The sequence below is a fragment of the Salvelinus fontinalis genome, chromosome 2 (assembly GCF_029448725.1).
Source record: "Salvelinus fontinalis isolate EN_2023a chromosome 2, ASM2944872v1, whole genome shotgun sequence".
NCBI lineage: Eukaryota > Metazoa > Chordata > Actinopteri > Salmoniformes > Salmonidae > Salvelinus > Salvelinus fontinalis.
The window spans coordinates 24,438,165-24,460,117 of record NC_074666.1 but is presented as its reverse complement, the minus strand read 5'-3'; the positions used below and the strand labels follow the sequence as shown (position 1 = coordinate 24,460,117).

Below are 21,953 nucleotides of genomic sequence, written 5' to 3'. Positions count from 1 at the left end.
CTCAGACGAGAGTGCTCAGAAATTGGAGTAGATAGCCAGAGTGAATTTACGAACGCAGCCTAAATGTTTTGTTTAAGAAACAGTAGCTCTTACAGAAAATATATTGCTGCATTGTACTTCAATTTCAATGTCCAGAGTAATGTGGTTTTCATTATTTTTTAATTAGAGTGTTATGTAGCCTAAACCAGTTTTTATTTCTGATTGTGGAGCATAGTACATGGTTGTTGTCATTTACCTTAGCCTGGGCCTGTATTGCTGCTTTAATGCAGCACTGGTCCAAGTCATAATCTATTGGAGCACTGAGCACCAATACCATGCAGCTTTGTACAAAGAGATCTATTCCCTCTCCCAGCTCACAGCACAGTAACTGTCACGTTCTGACCTTAGTTTTTTTGTTATGTCTTTGTTTTAGTATGGTCAGGGCGTGAGTTGGGTGGGTTGTCTATGTTTGTTTTTCTATGTTGTGTTTTGCGTTTGGCCTGGTATGGTACTCAATCCGAGGCAGGTGTCGTTAGTTGTCTCTGACTGAGAATCATACTTAGGTAGCCTTTTTCCACCTGTGTTTCGTGGGTGATTATTTTCTGTTCTGTGTTTTGTATTTTCACCGTTCAGGACTGTTTCTTCCCGTTCTCGTGGTTTGTTGTTTTTGTTCGAGTATTCGTTTTCATTAAAAGAGATAATGAATACTTACCACGCTGTGTGACAGGTTAAAGGAAATACTAATAGCCTGTTATACATTAAAAAGTATTAGTAAATTCATAGTATGTGAGGATCTTAAAACATTTAAGGTTAAGAAGATCATGCATTCAGTATTAGTTGATAGATTGATAACATTTATATAATTCTGTTAAAATCCGTCAAGCATACAAAGGGTACGAATTGTGAGAGGAATGTGTAAACGTTATGTTGATTACTTTATGTTGTCGTGGATAAAAGTGTTAATCTGTGATCTACTAAATGCTCTTAATCTATGAGCCTGAGATCGATTGCTCTGGTCTCCACTCAAGTTCACGGAGAATTCGCGGTCTTTTTTCTCATTGCACTAAACGTTCCATGAGTAAACATTCCGTATCACGCTCTCGTGATTCTTTCTACCCTTTTTCAGGTACGTTATTGATGATTAAAAAGAGTAATTTAAATGTAATAACTTGCTAACATGTCAAGAGTGTTTAAGGTTTGTTTTAGTAACATATTGAGGAAGTTAAGTTTGCAGAGTAATATGAGCCGTGCTCGGTTGCAGCTAGCTACGCACTGCTAGGTACTGCTACGTAGCTGCCATTTTATGTCGATTGTGAATGAACCTGTGCATTGTTAATAAGATATTTTGCGGTGATATTTGTGTAATGGTTTTTCAAACACTTTATTGCCTGTTGATAAATTGTGTTTTGGTTTACTGAGTTAAAGCTTTGCTTGACAGTTATATTGAAAATAGTATTTGTTTCAGTGATGTACAGTGTATACTGTTATGATTTGAATAAGCCTTGTACCCTACAAAACTCTATTTCCTGTAGATCTGTTATTCTGTAAAATGTGTTACTTTTGTAAAATGATTGCACTAAACGTTCCATGAGTAAACATTCCGTATCACGCTCTCGTGATTCTTTCTACCCTTTTTCAGGGGTGTAACAGCTGCACCTTGGTCCTCCTCACTTTCTCCCAACGACGAACGTTACAATTACAAACTCAAAATATATTAAGTGCAAACAACTAACTGGATCTCACAAATTCCTTTCAATTTGAATTTGATCAGGTTCAGAACAGTTCTGTTTTTGTTTGACCTGCTTAAGTCCTTCAAGTCCCAGAACTAATGTTTTAAGTTTGATATACTTATTGTAATCAGTTACAAACTAATATTGTAAATTTAATTTGCGGAATTTTATCAGTATCATAAATGATATTCTATGTTTTATCTACAAATGTTTTTGCTCAGTTACTTCTCGTACTCAGGTTAGTAAAATGTATTTAAATTGGGTTCCTACTACTCAAATATATACTCACAACTATACTTAAAAAGCTGATGCAAATAGTTTCCTCAACATACTTGGGATAATTTACTCCAAATTATTATTTCTATACAAAAGAATATGCAAAAAGAAACAAGTGTTCAACTTCAAAAACTTTATTTTGAATAAAATAAATGTTATCATTTTATAATTTTTTCAAACTCAAATTGCCCCTTAAACCCTACTCCTTGGGCACTTTTGGAGAGCTCATCATTATGTCATCTGTAAGCATTCTGGCTAGAACTACACCTTGCCTCCTGAGGCAAAGTTACATCCCGATAGCTTGCACCTGACTACAAATCATTTCAGATCTTCACAACTGCATAAGGTTGAGGTGATAGTTTGGGATTAGCACTTTACACATAGCGCACTATGAACTTTAGCTCAAACACCTCATTCAAACTGTTTTAGATTCATCAAAACATGAGTTAAAAAAAACAATTACACATATTGTTACAAAATACAGTGGCAATAAAAAAGTATGTGAACACTTCGGAATTACCTGGATTTCTGCATAGTCATCACATTGATCTGATCTTCATCTTAGTCACAACAATAGACAAACACAGTGTGCTTAAACTAGTGACACACTAATTATTATATTTTACTTGTCTATATTGAATAAGTATGTGAACCTCTAGGCTAATGACTTTTCCAAAAGCTAATTGGAGTCAGGTTTCAGCTAACCTGGAGTCAATCAATGAGATGATATTGGAGATGTTGGTTAGAGCTGCCCTGCCCTATAAAAAAACTGTTATAAAATTTGAGCAACCACAAGCTAGCTAATTAAATTGCCATAAATGTTTAATGTTTTTCTACCTGTCCCAAAATTAAAATAGTTGGTTCAGAGTTTGTTTTGATATTTCAACCTGCGTGTCCTGATCGCGTCTGGTGTGGGGAGACAAAATCAACATGCGCGCGGTCTGTCAGCATGTAGCAGCTCTGACTTGGTGCTGTCCAAGGTCCTGAAACGGAAGTCAATAGTTCTGCTGACGGGCTGAGATTTTATTTATTTATTTTTTATTTTACCGTTATTTTACCAGGTAAGTTGACTGAGAACACGTTCTCATTTGCAGCAACGACCTGGGGAATAGTTACAGGGGAGAGGAAGGGGATGAATGAGCCAATTGTAAACTGGGGATGTGATTGTTTTGTTGCTGTCTGGTTTGCTTCTGACCTCTGAGTGAAAATTTGTCCACTTCATCATTGTATACACCCCCCCCCCCCCCTTTCCATTGCAACATTAAAACCTCAACTAGTAAAACACCTCGGTTGTTTTGTGTTTGGAAACTGTCACGATCGTGTGGGGAATTGACGGACCAAAACGCAGCATTAGGAAAATAAGCCATCTTCTTTTTTATTAAGAAGAAGGAGAACCGAAAACAAAACACTCTTACAAAAACTAACAAAAAAACGACCGTGAAGCTAATAACGTAGTGCACATACATGCTACAAACGTATAACATAGACAATTACCCACATCAAACGAAAGCCCATGGTTACCTTAAATATGGCTCCCAATCAGAGACAACAGAAATCAGCTGTCTCTAATTGGGAACCCATTCAGGCAACTATAGACTCTCCTAGACAACTACACCAACATAGACACAGCTAGACACATACACTCAACACAAACCCATACACTACACCCAACACCCCCTTTACCATATAACCACCCAAAACCGATAAAACACAAACATTCCCCATGTCACACCCTGACCTAACTAAAATAATAAAAAAAAAACAAAGAATACTAAGGCCAGGGCGTGACAGAAACAAACCATTGGAGAATTGTTTATCTTTATTTACAGTTTTAATATGAAGATAAACACCATTATTGAATCAATAGGATACGTCACAAAATATTGGGGACCAAATGTTATGCTTGAATGTTTTGTTTTTAAAGTAGTAGATCTAACAGAACGATTTTGTTTCATTTTACTTCTATTTGTGCCTTCCATTTTTTTATTAGCGTCCTAGGAAAAACAGTTTATTTTTTATTTTTTTGATTGTGGAGCATAGTACATGGTTTTTGTCATTTACCTTAGCCTGGGCCTGTACTGCTGCTTTAATGCAGCACTGGTCCCAGTCAAAATCTATTGGAGCTCTGAGCACCAATACCATGCAGCTTTGTATAAAGAGATCTACTCCCTCCCCCAGCTCACAGCACAGTAACCCATGCAATGCACAGAGCTGGGAGAGACGGAGCTACGCTCACATCGTATCAGTGGATGGGAATATTTTAGCAATATTTTGTTCTTGAATGATACTGGAATGTTCATGATCTAATTGTTTAATATTGCGATGTATTGCAATCCAAGAACTTCGTTTGCATCAAATGTACATCTTCTTTGGAAATGGGGATTGTAAGGATACATATTCTGCCTAAAGGGGCGTTCTGGTTGTTTTTTCTGCTGTGGAATACAATAGAAGCGCAGATCCGCTACACTATTCCAGAGGAATTGAAAGAAGGATCTATAGTTGGTAATATAGCAAAGGATCTTGGTTTGGAAGCATTTGAGATGTTTGTGCGAAAATTAAGGTTAGCCTCCGAGGCTGATAAGCAGTATTTCAGTGTGGATTTGGGAAAAGGCGAGTTGGTTGTCATTCAGAGGATAGACAGAGAGAGTCTGTGCGGACAAAGCACCAGTTGTCTGTTGCCACTGCAGGTTGTTATTGAGGAGCCCCTCCAGCTTTACCGAGTTGAGGTGGAAGTCCAGGATATCAATGATAATGGCCCAGTCTTTCTTTCTATCGAACGTGTTCTTAATATTGCAGAATCTACAGCGACTGGGGCACGATTTCCACTTACAGGTGCAAAAGATCCTGATGTGGGCTCCAATTCCCTCAGCTCATATAAATTAAATCAAAATGACTTGTTTGTTTTAAATGTTAAGACAAGTAGAGATGGGACGAAAATACCAGAGTTAGTTTTACAAAAAGCACTAGATAGAGAGAAACAGGCTGTTCATCAGCTTGTGCTGACAGCTATAGATGGTGGTAGCCCTGCCCGTTCAGGGACTACGGAGGTCACTGTTCAAGTTGTAGATATCAATGACAATGCCCCAATCTTTGAGAAATCGCTGTATGAATCTTCTTTGCGAGAAAATTCACCGGAAAGTACAGTGGTGATAATCGTTAAAGCCGCTGATGCTGACGATGGTGCTAATGGAGTGGTACAATACTCTTTTGCTGAGCAGACGCCAGACTTCATACATGAAATGTTTTCTATTGACTCTGAGACTGGACAGATCACTGTGACTGGCAGTCTGGATTATGAAGAGAGTCACACTTATGAATTTAATATCCGCGCAACAGACAAAGCCGTGGCCTCTTTGGAAGGGCACTGCTCTGTTCAGATAGATATATTAGATGTGAACGATAACGCACCTGAAATAGTCCTTACCTCTTTACCTAACCCTGTGAAAGAAGATGCTCCTTTAGGAACAGTTGTTGCTTTGATAGGCGCGAAAGATGTAGATTCAGTGGATAATGGGAAGGTCCATGTGAGTTTATTAGGTACATATCCATTTAAACTGAAAACGTCGTTTGCTGACAATTATGCAATAGTTACAGACTCTAAACTCGACAGAGAGGAACTTTCTGAATATAAGCTAAAAATTGTCGCCTCTGATTTGGGCTCTCCTCCCCTCACTTCACAAAAGGAAGTTATTGTACGAGTTTTAGACGTTAATGACAACCCTCCAATTTTCTCTCAGCTGTCTTACACTGTTTATGTCAGAGAGAACAATGCTGCCAGATCAATAATGTGTTCAGTGTCCGCTACAGATCCAGATATTGGAGAAAATGCTAAGATCTCCTATTCTCTATTAGACTCTAAAGTACAAGACGTGTCAGTCTCCTCCTATATTTACATAAACTCAGATAACGGCAGCATCTACAGCATGCACTCGTTTGACTATGAGAAACTGAAAGTGTTTCAGATTCAGGTGCAGGCAAAGGATCACGGCTCTCCGTCTCTGAGCAGCAATGCCACGGTTCATGTTTTTATCCTGGACCAGAACGACAATGCCCCGGCTGTTATTTACCCCTCCGCTGTCATGGGCTCTGTCTCCCATCAGAAGATTCCCCGGTCCGCTAAAGCAGGCCACCTCGCCACTAAGATATCGGCAGTGGACGCAGACTCGGGCCACAACGCCTTGATTTCCTATAGGCTGACGGAGGCCACAGACTCGTCTCTGTTCAGTGTTAGTCTTTACACGGGAGAGGTGAGGACAAAACGCGCTGTTTCAGAGCAGGATGACTCCTCTCAGAGGCTGCTTATAGAGATAAAGGACAATGGGGAGCCGGTCCAGTCCACCACAGTCACAGTCAATATACTGTTCGAGGACAGGATACATGAACCCATCTCGGAATACCGCCAGAAAACAGCAGAGCCCAGCAGGAGAAACAGTAAAATCACCTTTTATTTGATCATCTCTCTGGCCTCAGTGTCCGTCTTGTCTTTTTTGACTTTTCTCATCTTAGTGGTGAAGTGCGTTAGAAACAGTAGGAGCAGCTCGAGTTGCTGTATCAGACGAGCTGACTCTGACGGATACAAGAATCCCAACAGAAACCTTCAGATCCAGCTCAACACTGACGGCCCTATTAAGTATGTGGAGGTCCTGGGAGGGGACCTGTTGTCTCAGAGCCAGTCGTTCAGGTCGTGTCTCTCTCCAATGTCAGAGTTCAGTGATTTCACCCTCGTTAAACCCAGCAGCACTACTGACTTTAAGGAAATGATAAACGTGCTTGACCCATCTTTACCTGACAGTGCGTGGACATTCGAGAGTCAACAGGTGAGAATAAAAAAGTAATTCGAATAAAATATTTCTTCTCTTGATTCGATCTAATTTTAATAATAACGTTGTGTATTGTGTTTAGAGGTTTATTGTACTGTCTCTTATCAGAAATGCGCCTGCCGCATTCTTGTGTGTAGCGCTGTCCACCGCTTTGGGCTGGAAATGGGAAATCCACCATTATTCTAACAATGGCGTTTTAAATTGGCAACCTCGCATAACATTGCCAACGTTTTAAATATATTCTGGATTTCATCGAAATAGATTTAATTTCCAGCTTTCAAAACGACTCGTATATGTATTATATTTGTTTCGTTCCACACCATGAATTTGGTGCTCACATTTGTTGAAACAGATTGTTTACCACCTTGACTGGCTTTGAGGTCAGGATGTGTCTTTGTCTTCAAAAGTAGCTTTGTGTCATATCCATTATGACGTTCTAGACTGCCTCTGAAGTTGTGTTTGTTACATTGTGATATTTTGCCGCTCTGGCATTGTGTGATATTCATTATTTTAAATACTTTAAATACCCCCGAAGTCATGCGCGTCACTGTTACATTATGACGCTATGACGTGGAAAGCAGAATGACAATAACAGTACTAGCTAATGCAATAGATCTAACCATGAATCATTTAACATGTGGCTGTTAAATCTACTCATGACAATTAGGAGGGATATTGATACAGCCCCTCTCACTCTTGCTTCATGGTCTGCACTGTTTTTTAGGGAGCAGTGCTGCTGATCACAACCATAATCCATTGGAGCGCTGTGCACCAATCATGTGCTGAACTGTGCAAATAGATCTAGTCCCTCCCCGAGCCACAGAACCATAAACCTAACAATGCACAGATGAGCTGGGGGAGAGGGAGCTGCAATATCAGTAGGACGGTGATGACAAACCATTTTGAGATGTTAACCAAAATGATACCTGGATAATTTCTAATCCAACTTTTTCTGGCAATGTATAGCAAACCACCTTGTTTACCCAGTCTACATTTTGTGAAAAAATGTGGATTCCTATCGGAATAATGTTGATTCCTTTGCGGACGCTTTGGATGTTATTTCTCTTGTGGAATACAATAGAGGCGCAGACACGGTATACCATTCCCGAGGAACTAAATGTGGGATCCGTTGTTGGGAACATAGCGATGGATCTGGGTTTGGGAATCTCTGAGATATCTGAACGAAAACTGAGGATAGCCTCGGAGGGTGGTAAGCAGTATTTCAGCGTGGATTTGGGAAAAGGCGAGCTCGTTGTCAGTGAGAGAATAGACAGAGAGAATCTGTGTGGACAAAGCGTCAGCTGTATGTTGCCTTTAGAGGCTATAGTACAAAACCCACTACAGCTCCATCGTGTTGAAATTGAGTTACAGGATATAAATGACAATTTTCCAGTTTTTCAAAACAATCAAAATATTCTAAATATTGCCGAGTCTACATTGACAGGTGTAAAATTTCGTTTAGAATCTGCACAAGACCCCGACGTGGGCTCAAATTCCATATGTTCCTACACGCTAAGTAAAAACGACCATTTTGTTTTAAAAGTAAAAATTAGCAAGGATGGAACCAAAGTCCCCGAGTTGGCTTTGGAAAAAATGTTGGACAGAGAACACATACCAGCACACAGTCTAATTCTGACAGCAATAGATTGTGGAACTCCAGCCCGGTCAGGCACAACAAAAATCACTGTTCGGGTGTTGGACCAAAACGATAATGCACCTGTTTTTGAAAAATCTTTATATGGCTTGAAATTGCTGGAAAACACCCTTATCGGTACTGTAGTTTTGACTGTCAAAGCTGTAGATCTTGACGAAGGTGGCAATGGCGAAATAACGTATTCATTTGAACCACATAATCCTGAATCACTTCAGAATCTGTTTTCTATTGACTCACAAACGGGAGAGCTCGCCATTACGGGTGAATTAGATTTTGAAACGGGACGCTATTTGAAATTTGATGTTCTTGCTACAGACAATGGCCCGCTAACTATGCAGGGACTGTGCACTGTTGAGGTAGATGTCGTGGATGTGAACGACAATGTTCCTGATGTTATTTTGAAATCTGAACCTACCCCGGTTAGGGAGGACGCACCTATTGGAACTGTTGTGGCTCTGCTAAGCGCCAAGGACATAGACTTTGGACATAATGGGATAGTCACTCTAAGTTTACCACCAGGCGTACCTTTTAAATTAAAACAATCAGTGTCCAATAATTATGCTTTAGTTACCGAATCCATTTTGGATCGAGAATCATATCCGGATTACACCATTGAGATAATGGCAGCCGATGCTGGATCACCTCCTCTTTCATCCAAAAAGATGATTCATGTCCGTGTTCTTGACGTCAATGACAATTCTCCAATGTTTTCCCAAACATCTTACACTGTTTATGTCAGAGAGAACAATGCTGCTGGATCAATAATGTGTTCAGTGTCCGCTACAGATCCAGATATTGGAGAAAATGCCAAGATCTCCTATTCTATATTAGACTCTAAAGTACAAGACGTGTCAGTCTCCTCCTATATTTACATAAACTCAGATAACGGCAGCATCTACAGCATGCACTCGTTTGACTATGAGAAACTGAAGGTGTTTCAGATTCAGGTGCAGGCAAAGGACCACGGCTCTCCGTCTCTGAGCAGCAACGTCACGGTTCATGTTTTTATCCTGGACCAGAACGACAATGCCCCGGCTGTTATTTACCCCTCCGCTGTCATGGCCTCTGTCTCCCATCAGAAGATTCCCCGGTCCGCTAAAGCAGGCCACCTCGCCACTAAGATATCGGCAGTGGACGCAGACTCGGGCCACAACGCCTTGATTTCCTATAGGCTGACGGAGGCCACAGACTCATCTCTGTTCAGTGTTAGTCTTTACACAGGTGAGGTGAGATGTAAACGTGCTGTTTCAGAGCAGGATGACTCCTCTCAGAGGCTGCTTATAGAGATAAAGGACAATGGGGAGCCGGTCCAGTCCACCACAGTCACAGTCAATATAATGTTAGAAGACGGGCTACACGAACCCATCTCGGAATACCGCCAGAAAAAAGCAGAGCCCAGCAGGAGAAACAGTAAAATCATCGTTTATTTGATCATCTCTCTGGCCTCAGTGTCCGTCTTGTCTTTTTTGACTTTTCTCATCTTAGTGGTGAAGTGCGTTAGAAACAGTAGGAGCAGCTCGAGTTGCTGTATCAGACGAGCTGACTCTGACGGATACAAGAATCCCAACAGAAACCTGCAGATCCAGCTCAACACTGATGGCCCTATTAAGTATGTGGAGGTCCTGGGAGGGGACCTGTTGTCTCAGAGCCAGTCGTTCAGGTCGTGTCTCTCTCCAATGTCAGAGTTCAGTGATTTCACCCTCGTTAAACCCAGCAGCACTATTGACTTTAAGGAAATGATAAACGTGCTTGACGCATCTTTACCTGACAGTGCGTGGACGTTCGAGAGCCAACAGGTGAGCCCATAGTAAAAGCATTTACTTCATTGACGTAATATCAGTGAAAAATAATGTGAGTATAGGAATGGAATGACTTAAATGTTATTTTTGCTCATCTTAAATGTGAAGCACAATTTTAAGTTAAAATAATTTTATCCAAGCTTTTTTCACTTCGTACTTTGTCTCTTCCCTTCTTTAACCGCATATTATGTTTTCAACGAGGCCTACATGCTATTTCCTTAATCGAAACTAAAAAAAAATATTTAGCATATTTCTTCACTTGAACGTTATCAAAACAGACAGGCCATGTAAAACTCGGAATTTAAAAAACTTCACAAGTTTCCAGGTTCACGGAAATTAAGTATAATTATGATTTTTATGAACGCAAGTGAGAAGTGTTATACTCAAATTAAATGATACTCAAATGTAAAATGATATCTGTGATATAAATTATATCTGTGACATAAATGAGCAGTAAGAAATGAGCATGTATATGCTTTCAGGAATGGGGTTATTTGTTTACCTCATTGCCAGCAGAGAGCGGTTTTTACATTTCATCACCATGGACAGCGACAACCGCTCTCTACAGGCCAGGAAACACTTCGGTTGCTGTATTGTTTCTGCTGTTTATACCACACGTCTGCTAGACATAGGTCCACTTTCAATTAGCTTTAAATTATTTACTTTGACCTTCAGATAAAGGGCTATTGCGATGATTATCCTCATTGTCATTATTTCAAAATCATAGCTGTCAAGGGAAGCAGTCATTTTGCATTCCCTCATGAATACCATCTCAATTTCTTCATGAATGCTCTGGTGTGTTAACACGTTTGAAACGATGACTCCTATGGCAGAAAGATGGCTATGACTTTAACAGACACTCGGTTTTTAATTGGTTTCAACGTTGCTGTGCTCTGCCCCAATAGCATGCTTAACTGTACAAAAAGATCTACTCCCTCCCCCATCGTCAGCAGCGCAGTCCTTACAATGCATAGAGCTGGGAGAGACGGAGCTGTGCTCACCCATTCATTCACAGTGGAATTAGATACCTGGCTAAAAAGGAGATGTGATCAATAACAATTTCCATGGAATATTTTATTCTTTACATGTTTTTCACACGTTATTTTTTTCGGGGTACAGCAATATGAGGAAATTCAAATTGAAAGAGAGTTCGCGCCTGAGCGATTGGAGAGGACAAGTGCTATGGCTATTCAGTTTCTTTTTGTCTTGGAATACAACAGGAGCACAGATTCGTTACACTGTTCCAGAGGAATTTAGCTTGGGATCCGTGGTTGGAAATATAGCTAAAGATCTACATTTGGATGTGACTGAGATTTCTGATCGTAAGTTGAGGATAGCCTCCGTGGCTGGTAAGCAGTATTTCAGTGTGAATTTGGTTAAGGGCGACCTGGTTGTGAGCGATAGAATTGACAGAGAAAGTCTGTGCGGACAAAGCGTCAGTTGTCTCTTGCCATTAGAAGTCATCGTTGAGAATCCTCTAAAGCTCCACAGAGTGGAAGTTGAAATTAAGGATATAAACGACAATGCTCCACAATTTCAATCAACAGAGCGGACATTGAAAATCGCAGAATCTACCGCCCCTGGTATGCGCTTTTCTTTGGAGAGCGCGCAGGATCCTGACGTTGGCGATAATTCTTTAAAATCTTACACTCTCAGCAAAAACCAACATTTCAGCTTGAAAGTAAAGGATATTGGTGATGGAAGAAAAGTGCCTGAACTAGTATTGGAGAACGCACTGGACCGAGAAAATAAGGCAGCATACCAACTGTTGTTGACAGCCTTGGATGGTGGCTCTCCAGCCAGATCTGGGACCTCGCAGATAACCGTTGTTGTCCTTGATATAAATGATAACAACCCCGTATTCGAAAAATCGTCATATGAAGTGTCTCTAAAGGAAAATAGTCAACAAGGCACATCTTTCTTAACGGTTGAGGCAAAGGATTTGGACGATGGCCCAAATGGTGAGATTGAATATTCTTTCGGTGATCATACTGCACAGTCCATAAAGACTTTATTTGACATCAATCCAAAAACGGGGGAGATGTATTTAAATGGTATGCTGGATTACGAAAACACTCCCTCACACAGAATCGAGATTATTGCTAAAGATAAAGGCATGCCTGAAATGGAGGGACAGTGCAGCGTCCAGATTGATATCATAGACGTCAATGACAACCCTCCCCAAATTACCCTCACTTCTACACCAAGCCCAGTGCGTGAGGACGCACCCAAGGGTACTGTAGTGGCTTTGATTAGTGCATGGGATCCTGACTCTGAGGAAAACGGAAAAGTGACATTACAAATCCCACCAGGCTATCCGTTTACATTAGAACCTTCTTTTCCCAATCATTACACATTAGTCACCAATGGTGTTCTGGACAGAGAGACGTTCCCAGAGTACAACATAGAGATAACAGCTACTGATTCGGGCTTCTCTCCTCTGAGCAGCAGGAAAACTATCCCAGTACGTATCCTCGATGTCAATGATAATCCACCCAGGTTTCCTAGCAATGCGTATACCGTGTATCTCAATGAGAATAACACACCTGGTTCTATTATCTGTTCCGTGTCTGCATTGGACATAGATTTTGGAGATAATGCTAAAATCTCCTATTCTATATTAGACTCTAAAGTACAAGACGTGTCAGTCTCCTCCTATATTTACATAAACTCAGATAACGGCAGCATCTACAGCATGCACTCGTTTGACTATGAGAAACTGAAAGTGTTTCAGATTCAGGTGCAGGCAAAGGACCACGGCTCGCCGTCTCTGAGCAGCATTAACAAGGTTCATGTTTTTATCATGGACCAGAATGACAATGCACCCGCTGTTATTTACCCCTCCGCTGTCATGGCCTCTGTCTCCCATCAGAAGATTCCCCGGTCCGCTAAAGCAGGCCACCTCGCCACTAAGATATCGGCAGTGGACGCAGACTCGGGCCACAACGCCTTGATTTCCTATTGGCTGACGGAGGCCACAGACTCATCTCTGTTCAGTGTTAGTCTTTACACGGGAGAGGTGAGGACAACACGTGCTGTTTCAGAGCAGGATGACTCCTCTCAGAGGCTGCTTATAGAGATAAAGGACAATGGGGAGCCGGTCCAGTCCACCACAGTCACAGTCAATATACTGTTAGAGGATGGGCTACGCGAACCCATATCGGACTACCGCCAGAAAACTGCAGAACCCAGCAGGAGAAACAGTAAAATCACCTTTTATTTGATCATCTCTCTGGCCTCAGTGTCCGTCTTGTCTTTGTTAACTTTTCTCATCTTAGTGGTGAAGTGCGTTAGAAACAGTAGGAGCAGCTCGAGTTGCTGTATCAGACGAACTGACTCTGACGGATACAAGAATCCCAACAGAAACCTGCAGATCCAGCTCAACACTGACGGCCCTATTAAGTATGTGGAGGTCCTGGGAGGGGACCTGTTGTCTCAGAGCCAATCATTTAGGTCGTGTCTCTCTCCAATGTCAGAGTTCAGTGATTTCACCCTCGTTAAACCCAGCAGCACTACTGACTTTAAGGAAATGATAAACGTGCTTGACGCATCTTTACCCGACAGTACGTGGACGTTCGAGAGTCAACAGGTGAGCATAGACTGAACGAAGTGCTAGACATCCAGTCAGTACTCAACCCTCAATTTTTTCATAGGAATTAGGACAGTGCAATGTTATTTATTTATTAGATGATGAATGTGGTAGGTTACGTTGCGGATATGTTTGTGTCAATTTCAAATATTTATTGAATGACTCAATTGACGAAAATTGTTACTTTCGTGGCAATTATATAATAATATCTCTATTGTTAAGGTTTCTAGTTGTGAGGACTCATATAATTTGTCTCTTTGTGGCAAAAAGTTTTACCAGATTTATCAAAGCTTTTGCACATTTTTTCTCCCGTAAGACCAAGAGAAAACGAAGATGAAGTTGTATTGTCTATTGTTATTACCTCCCTCATCCTTTCATTTTTATTTGGACCTATTGTAATGGATTTCCTCCTCCTCTTCATCCGAAGAGGAGGAGCAAGGATTCGACCAAAATGCAGCGTTGTCATAGGACATAATGAAATTTATTTAACAAGACAAAAACGAACTATACTTGAATAACTAACAAAATAACAAACGACGTAGACAGACCTGGACATGCGAACTTACATACAACGAAGAACTCACGAACAGGAAAATGACTACACAAAAGAACGAACGTACAAACAAACCGAGACAGTCCCGTGTGGCGCGACAAACACAGACACAGGAGACAACCACCCACAACAATCAATGTGAAAACCCCTACCTTAATATGGCTCTCAATCAGAGGAAATGAAAACCACCTGCCTCTAATTGAGAACCATATCAGGTCACCCTTTACCAACATAGAGACACATAACATTGACTGCCCACCCAAACTCACGCCCTGACCGACTAACACATACAAAATAACAGAAAACCGGTCAGGAACGTAACACCTATTCATCTTTTATTTCGGCGTACATAACTCGTTTTGGTGTGTGTGTGCGTGTGTGTGTACTTGCGCGCGTGTGTAGCGGATGTGGCACAACTAATGAGAGCCGCTTATATTGTCCTGCCTTTGTTTGGAGACCCAGGCACCTCTGAAAAAGTGTCCTTTCAGAAGCTACAGGAACTTTGCGCGTGGTAGGGAATCGGTTTTACTTTCTTAATTATTTTCTCTAAATTATCATATTTGAAAGTTATTGAAGCTCTTGGATCGATATTTTTGGTTACTGTGTTGTTCAAGGATAAAATAGGATATTTCCCCGACATGAGGAGTTGAACAATCTGAGTTTTGAAGACAAGAAGAAAGGCCTTGGGATGGCCGGTGCTCTGGCTCTCCTCTCCGCTTTATACAGCGCATCACTTTCCGCTTAACTTTCTTATTCCGTATTGGAGGATTTAAAACGGAGGGCCTTTGTCGGGACATAGCGAAGGACTTGGGCCTCGGCGTACTAATTCATGTGAACCCACAAGTTGTGTCTGAATCTTTTGCCAAGTATTTTGACGTGAACGCGAGTTTTAGTAATCAAACAAACTATGGACAGAGAACGTCTTTGTGCATTAACTTTGCCATGTTCTCTTACTGTTCAACATGTTTTTCAAAACCCTCAGGAATTACATCGTTTTTTCATCAAAAAATATTTATCTTGAAGTGTCTGAGGCTACCCCACCGGGCACTAGGTTTCGTTTGGACAGCACACAGGATCTAGATGTAGACATCAACTCATTACGCACATACATCCTCAGTCCAAACGACTTGTTCATATTGAAAGTTGAATCAAAAAGTGATGGCAGGAAATCCCCCGAGTTATTACTGGAGAAACCTCTGGACATTAAAAAGCAGTCAGTATTCCACCTGCTGCAGTCAGTATTCCACCTGCTGCTTACGGCTGTAGATGGTGGACAACCTGAGAAATCAGGGACTACTTCTGTTCTTATTAATATACTAGATGTCAATGGCAATGCTCCAGTACTTGACCAGCTAATGAAAACAGCTAGTTTATTGGAAAACTCTCCCCCAAGCACATTCTTGACTAAACTCAGGGCATCTGGCTCTGATTCTGGTCTTAATGGGGAGATATCTTAACTCTTTGGTAAGTACGGATTTCTCCCGTTTTCGGGTGAAATCCGAGTGAAAGGAGTGGTGGATTATGAAATGGCTGACATTTATGACATCACTGTGCATGCCAGGGCCCCTGCCATGGAAGGCTCCTGTCACATTCAAGTCAAAATCAATTACAAGAACAACAACAACCCAAAGATAATCATAAATGCAGGATCTAAAGTGGTCCAGGAGGATGTATAATCAGACACTGTTATAGCCTTGATCACTTGTAGAAATGGGGAGGTTGACGTCCGTATTCCCTCTGATTTTTAATTTAGGTTGACACCCCCTTTGAGGAGCACTATGCCCTGGTTACAGACGGCCCTTTGGACCGAGAGGCTGTGTCTGAATACACCATCACCGTGACAGCCACAGCCACAGACTCCGGCTCTCCCCCTCGCTCTGCACAACAGTCTATTGTGGTCGCTCTTCCGGTTGTAAATGACAACTCCCCCCTCTTCTCCCAGTCCTCCTACTCGGTTGATATTGCAGAGAACAATGCCCATGGTGCTCTCATTCTGACTGTGACTGCATTCGACCAGGACCTCGGCCAGAACGTCCGCCTCTCCTTCTCCATCCTGGATCATGAGGTGCAAGGCTCGGCCGTGTCCTCTTTGGTCTACATAAACTCTGAGAACGGTGACCTGCATGCCATTCATGCCCTCGACCACGAGCAGGTGAATGTGTTCTAGGTGCAGGTGCAGGTTAAGGAGGTGGGGATAACCGTACAGAGCTCCAATGTGACCATGCATGTGTTTGTAATCGATGAGAATGACCACGCCACTGCCCTGATCTACCCGCTCCGCCCCCAGACGGTGTGCTGCAGCTGTCTGTACCCCGCTCCGCCCCCAGACGGTGTGCTGCAGCTGTCTGTACCCCGCTCCGCCCCCAGACGGTGTGCTGCAGCTGTCTGTACCCCGCTCCGCCCCAGACGGTGTGCTGCAGCTGTCTGTACCCCGCTCCGCCCCCAGACGGTGTGCTGCAGCTGTCTGTACCCCGCTCCGCCCCAGACGGTGTGCTGCAGCTGTCTGTACCCCGCTCCGCCCCCAGACGGTGTGCTGCAGCTGTCTGTACCCCGCTCCGCCCCAGACGGTGTGCTGCAGCTGTCTGTACCCCCGCTCCGCCCCAGACGGTGTGCTGCAGCTGTCTGTACCCCGCTCCGCCCCAGACGGTGTGCTGCAGCTGTCTGTACCCCCGCTCCGCCCCCAGACGGTGTGCTGCAGCTGTCTGTACCCCGCTCCGCCCCCAGACGGTGTGCTGCAGCTGTCTGTACCCCGCTCCGCCCCCAGACGGTGTGCTGCAGCTGTCTGTACCCCGCTCCGCCCCAGACGGTGTGCTGCAGCTGTCTGTACCCCGCTCGGCTGGTTTACGACACCTGGGGCCTCATTTATAAAATAGACTTAGGATCAATTTTGATCTTAAGTATGACTTATGTAGAAAACCACGTATAAGTACTTATTTATAAAACTTTACTTTGACATGGGAATTATCTTATCTCTACGCAAAGTCTAGACTTGACGTAAGTGAGTTTCCTGCTGGTTATGTATGGCTATTCTTTTTTTCCCTTGCAGTTTAAGGTCAGACAATTTATTTTTCACATCAGCCACAGTTCTGTCTTGCTGCCCCACCTCGTTCACTTAAGTGGTGACACACTCCCAAGCTGCCTGTTTGGCTTTGTTTGCCAACCCACCGAATAATACGTGTTGCCTGTCTTCAATCTCCTCTACCATCGCTGTGATCTCGTCTTCCAAAAAGTTTGCTTTTCTCTTTTGATTCATGGCTATTCCTGACTAAACCCTCATTTGAGCTAGCATTCTATAAAGGGAAATTGCGGATTGTAAGGCACGTTCAGGTGCCGTCAACTTGAAGTTAATTTGCGATTTATAGATCACAAGTGCATAAGTTACAAATGGGCTTCTTAGAACCTGCGTAAGCAAGGTTTTTTATACTCAGTATCTTTTATGAATCCAACGTAAGCACACCATCGGAAATGATCTTACGACTAAGTTCAAGTATAAATCTAATATATATTTTTTAAATGAGGCCCCTGGTCAACAGGGTGGTGTGCGGGGACCCAGACAGTGGCCACAAGGCCTGGCTCTTCTACGGCCTCTCTGGGAGAGACGCAGGGCTCTTCCATGCGCACGGCCCATAGATTTGAGGAAGAAGATGCTATGTTCAGTGCTGGTGCAGGACAGTGGCAAGCCTGCTCTCTCCACCAGTGTGCCAGTCAATATCACTGCGTCTGAGAAGGGTGCAGACACGTCCTCCCAGCTCAGCAGGGCTCTGGCCTTACCCTGGCTCTGATTGGCTATCTGGCCTGTGTCTCGGTTGTGTGTTTGGTGACAAGCATTGGCATGGTGATGCGCTGGATGAGACACAGAGGCTACCTGACTTGGTTGGGCCTGGGCCCCAAGCAGGCCCTTCACTCTCATAAAGACCTCCACCTGCAGCTCAACATGGACGGGTCGCTGCGCTACATGAAGGTGGAAGGGGGTGGGGCAGCAGTGACAGGGACATTGTGTTCGTTAAAACTCCCATGATGAACCAGAACACTCTGAGTGTAACCCTCTTCAACAAATGCAATAGCAATGAAGCCTATGTGAGGGCTCTCTCAAACTACTGAGATAAGACCATGTCAGGACTTAAATGTAAGAGTGCATCTGTATATGTGTGAGTGTTTAGATGTTACCTCTAACGAGTCACCCTCCCGGATCCGGGATCCTCCTCATCAAAAAAGCTGACTAGCATAGCCTAGCCTAACGCGACAGGGTTTAAACCACTTATGGTTACCTCTCAGGAAAATACTTAGCGATTTAAAGACACTTGTGAATTCTCAGGGAAGTAAAGAATGTTTTGTTTGTGATTAAGTGCTTAAATCGCAGTGGTGTATCCTCTTGTCTGCCAGGGGGAGACTGAATATTTCATATGACTGCGGGGGAACGCTCTTTGTACTAGACATGCTATTACACCGAGGGTGTTCTCACTCAACATGTGATCATTTGCACAGTGACAGGCATGGGGAGGGACATGGTGAGTAGGATGTGGGGGTATGTGGCAGTACGGGTCATAATAATGAGGATATTGAGGTCAGCTGTTGACCTTTGACTGCTTATTGAATGAGGTAAAGCTAATAGATTGGGGTTGTTGCATTGAACCTATAGCCAGTAGCCACCACTCATGACCTCACCAAACAGAGTGCCTGACTTTCTCTCTGTCTGACTTTATGTGACTCATCCCTTAAATTGGCAACTCCCTGAGTCAAGCCTCAGTCATAAATAGATGGAAATAGACCTTCATAGAGAGGATCGTTTTTTTGCTGTATACTATTCACACATTTGACCTGCTTTTAATCAGACCTATATTTGTCATATATCGCAGAGCATATCTGTTTATTGAACTTCATGACCCCTTGTTGCTTCATATGAAAGTACAGTAATAACTCCTGCATGGCACATCACCCATTCATAGAGAGTAGTCCAGAGTATGAGCGTATTACAGGCCTGGCCGTAGGGCTTCTCTAGGCTGCAGGCCTGGCAGGGCTCTGTCTGTGTAATCCAGCCCAGGGTTTAGAGTATCAGTGGGGCAGGGCAGAGCTGCAGATTACAGCCCTACTGACTGACTCTCTCTCTCTCAATTCAATTCAAGGGGCTTTATTGGCATTGGAAACATATGTTAACATTGCCAAAGCAGGTGGAGTAGATAATATACAAAAGTGAAATAAACAATAACATTTAACAGTAAACATTACACTCACAAAAGTTCCAAAAGAGTAAAGGAAAATAAATAAAGACATTACAAATGTCATATTATGTATATATACAGTGTCTCTCTCTCTCTCTCTCAGCCTGGCTTTGGCTAATGATCCAGGGTTTGGAATGATATATTTCCTAATCTATAGCAGATATAGCTTGAGTGGAAAGCTCCTTTGTCAATACGTTGGGAGAACTGTGGTTAAATATTTAGCATGATGAAGCTTGTTTTGAAGTTGCTTGTAACAGGAGTATGTTTGATCCTTCCTCTCAGCGGACTCGCTCAAGCACGTCACTGGCAAAATAGTCAGTTCAATAATTCACATGTTCTCTCACACTGCTTTCTCTATCGTTCTCTCTAGCACTGTCTCTTTCCCTCTTGTCTTCTATCCCCATGTGACATCTGCTCTCTTCTTGGCCCACTGAAGGACAAAATGGCTTCCAGTGCTGATGACTGAAGATGACATGCCATCAGTGGCATTTCTAACAGTTTCTCCTCTCTCTCCAGCAAAATCCACCCAACAATGACTGGCGCTTAAACCAGCAGGTACAGAGACCTGGACCCAGTGGGTAGGTGTTCAGCTTCTTTGAATATATACATCACACGTGCACCTACCTACACACACACACACACACACACACACACACACACACACACACACACACACACACACACACACACACACACACACACACACACACACACGCACACACGTACACACGTACACACGTACACTTCCCTCATTCCTATACGCATTCACAATTGAATTTAATTACCACAATGTGAATTAATGATTTGTGCCTACGATATGTATTCCATTGAAAGATGTGAAGACTAAGGCAGTTGTCTGTTTGAACAGAAAGTACACATTGGTGCCCCACTACTCTCCACACAGATCCAATAACACTGAGTAATGGGTCTTCTAATGGTTGTTATATGGTAGTTGTGATAGTAATTGTGAGTCCTTCAGTAGTAGTTGAGTAGAGGTGATTTATAGATGGTGTGATGATTGTTTAGTTGTCAGTGTGCTTCTAGAAGAAATCAATCAATAGAGATCGGATGACTGTTGTGTGGGTGAGGTTAAAAGTACGCTAGTGTAGAGGTAGGGGCAGTCCTGTGGTTGTGGTAGTGTTGTGAGTATAAGGCCTGCTTTAGATTAGCAATGTCTTTCACACTGTATTGTCATTTCAGACAGTAATGGTAGATGTGACTTGCTGCATCATTTGCTTTTGTAGAAGATGCTTGGATTATCTGATACATCTTGATTAACAGGTTGTGGCTCTATTGGTGGAGCAAATGTTTAGCGTCTGAGTATCTTGGAGTTATTAGCCACTGATTGCATACTGTATCATTCAAAGAAAGTGAGACAGTAGATTCCTTAACATATGGACAATTACATGTAATTAGTCGCTGCGCAATTTCTATTTTGTGGCGGCACAAATCAGAATGTGACACACCATTGTATTGTAGTTCCTTTTCTAGAAACTGAAAAGGAACCCTGTTGGCTAATGAAGGAGTCCATCTGATTGGCATGGGGCTGAAGGAGTGATAGCCAGAACTGTTTCCCCTGTCTGTGTTTCAGCACATACAGGTACAGCACCATCACCCAGCAGAGATGGACACCGTACGGGAAGGCGAGGTAGAGTGGAGTAGGTAGAGCAGAGTAGGCTGTGCTGAGTATGCAAGGTGGCCTCCTGGTCTTATACGTGATGCTGTCTGACTGGCTGTAGGCTTGGTGCAGCTGTGTGTAGTCAAGCCTGGCTTCTGGCTTTTGAGTGTGTGATAATCTGTACATGCTCTTGCGGTCTAGCTGTGTAGCTGAAATGGGTCGAGGCTTTGTGGTGTTTGTTGATGTGCTTAGCTCAGCACTGTTCCGTAGTCTTTGTTTTATACTTTGGGTTTGTAGGCTTCGCTGAACTGTGTAGTTTGTCCTTTTATTCGTAGTGTAAATGTACATGTTCCTGTGGTTCTGTCGGTCTGTCTCTGTCTATCTGTCTGTTTGTGTGTGAGTGTATGTGGTTATGCTAGCGGGTGTGTGTGTTACTGACTCCCCTATGGCTGTAATGAACCCAGCAATTAAAATTCAACGTATCTCCCCAATCCTGCATTGCAAATTTGAACATATTTGATGGTAAATTAAGGGATTGAGAAGAACCTTATAATATCTGATCATCTTCAGCCACTCTCCAAAATAAAAACATGCACACATTTTCTCATCGTCCCCCTCTTTTTTTCCTTTCTCTCTCTGTCTCTCACTCTCCCACCCACACAGTAACACACAGCATGTGTACAAGACACATAGCATCTGGGCAGCATCCAAACAGC

At 42.7% G+C, this 21,953-nt stretch overlaps 2 protein-coding genes across 10 annotated transcripts in view; both read left to right on the top strand.

Annotated features, from left to right (window-relative positions):
* LOC129815149 (protocadherin gamma-C5-like) overlaps window positions 1–21,953 on the top strand; it is a 41,865-nt gene that overhangs the window by 14,358 nt on the left and 5,554 nt on the right. For 2 of the 9 annotated variants that reach the window (XM_055868656.1, XM_055868598.1), the window contains exons 2-3: window positions 20,136–20,197; window positions 21,211–21,267. In XM_055868656.1, the coding sequence (XP_055724631.1) occupies window positions 20,136–20,197; window positions 21,211–21,267 (119 nt within the window). Of the gene's footprint in view, window positions 1–3,245; window positions 6,803–11,381; window positions 13,848–20,135; window positions 20,198–21,210; window positions 21,278–21,953 lie in introns of those variants that run through there. The other 7 variants (XM_055868665.1, XM_055868629.1, XM_055868608.1 and 4 more) reach the window with 6 other exon arrangements.
* LOC129815177 (protocadherin gamma-C5-like) lies at window positions 7,514–10,295 on the top strand. The gene has a single exon (XM_055868674.1). The coding sequence runs from the start codon at window positions 7,811–7,813 to the stop codon at window positions 10,265–10,267; it is 2,457 nt and encodes an 818-aa protein (XP_055724649.1). The 5' UTR covers window positions 7,514–7,810; the 3' UTR covers window positions 10,268–10,295.

What these genes read in the sequence shown, in the direction of transcription:
- LOC129815177 (XM_055868674.1), top strand. Translation starts at nt 7,811, where the DNA reads ATGTGGATTCCTATCGGAATAATGTTGATTCCTTTGCGGACGCTTTGG.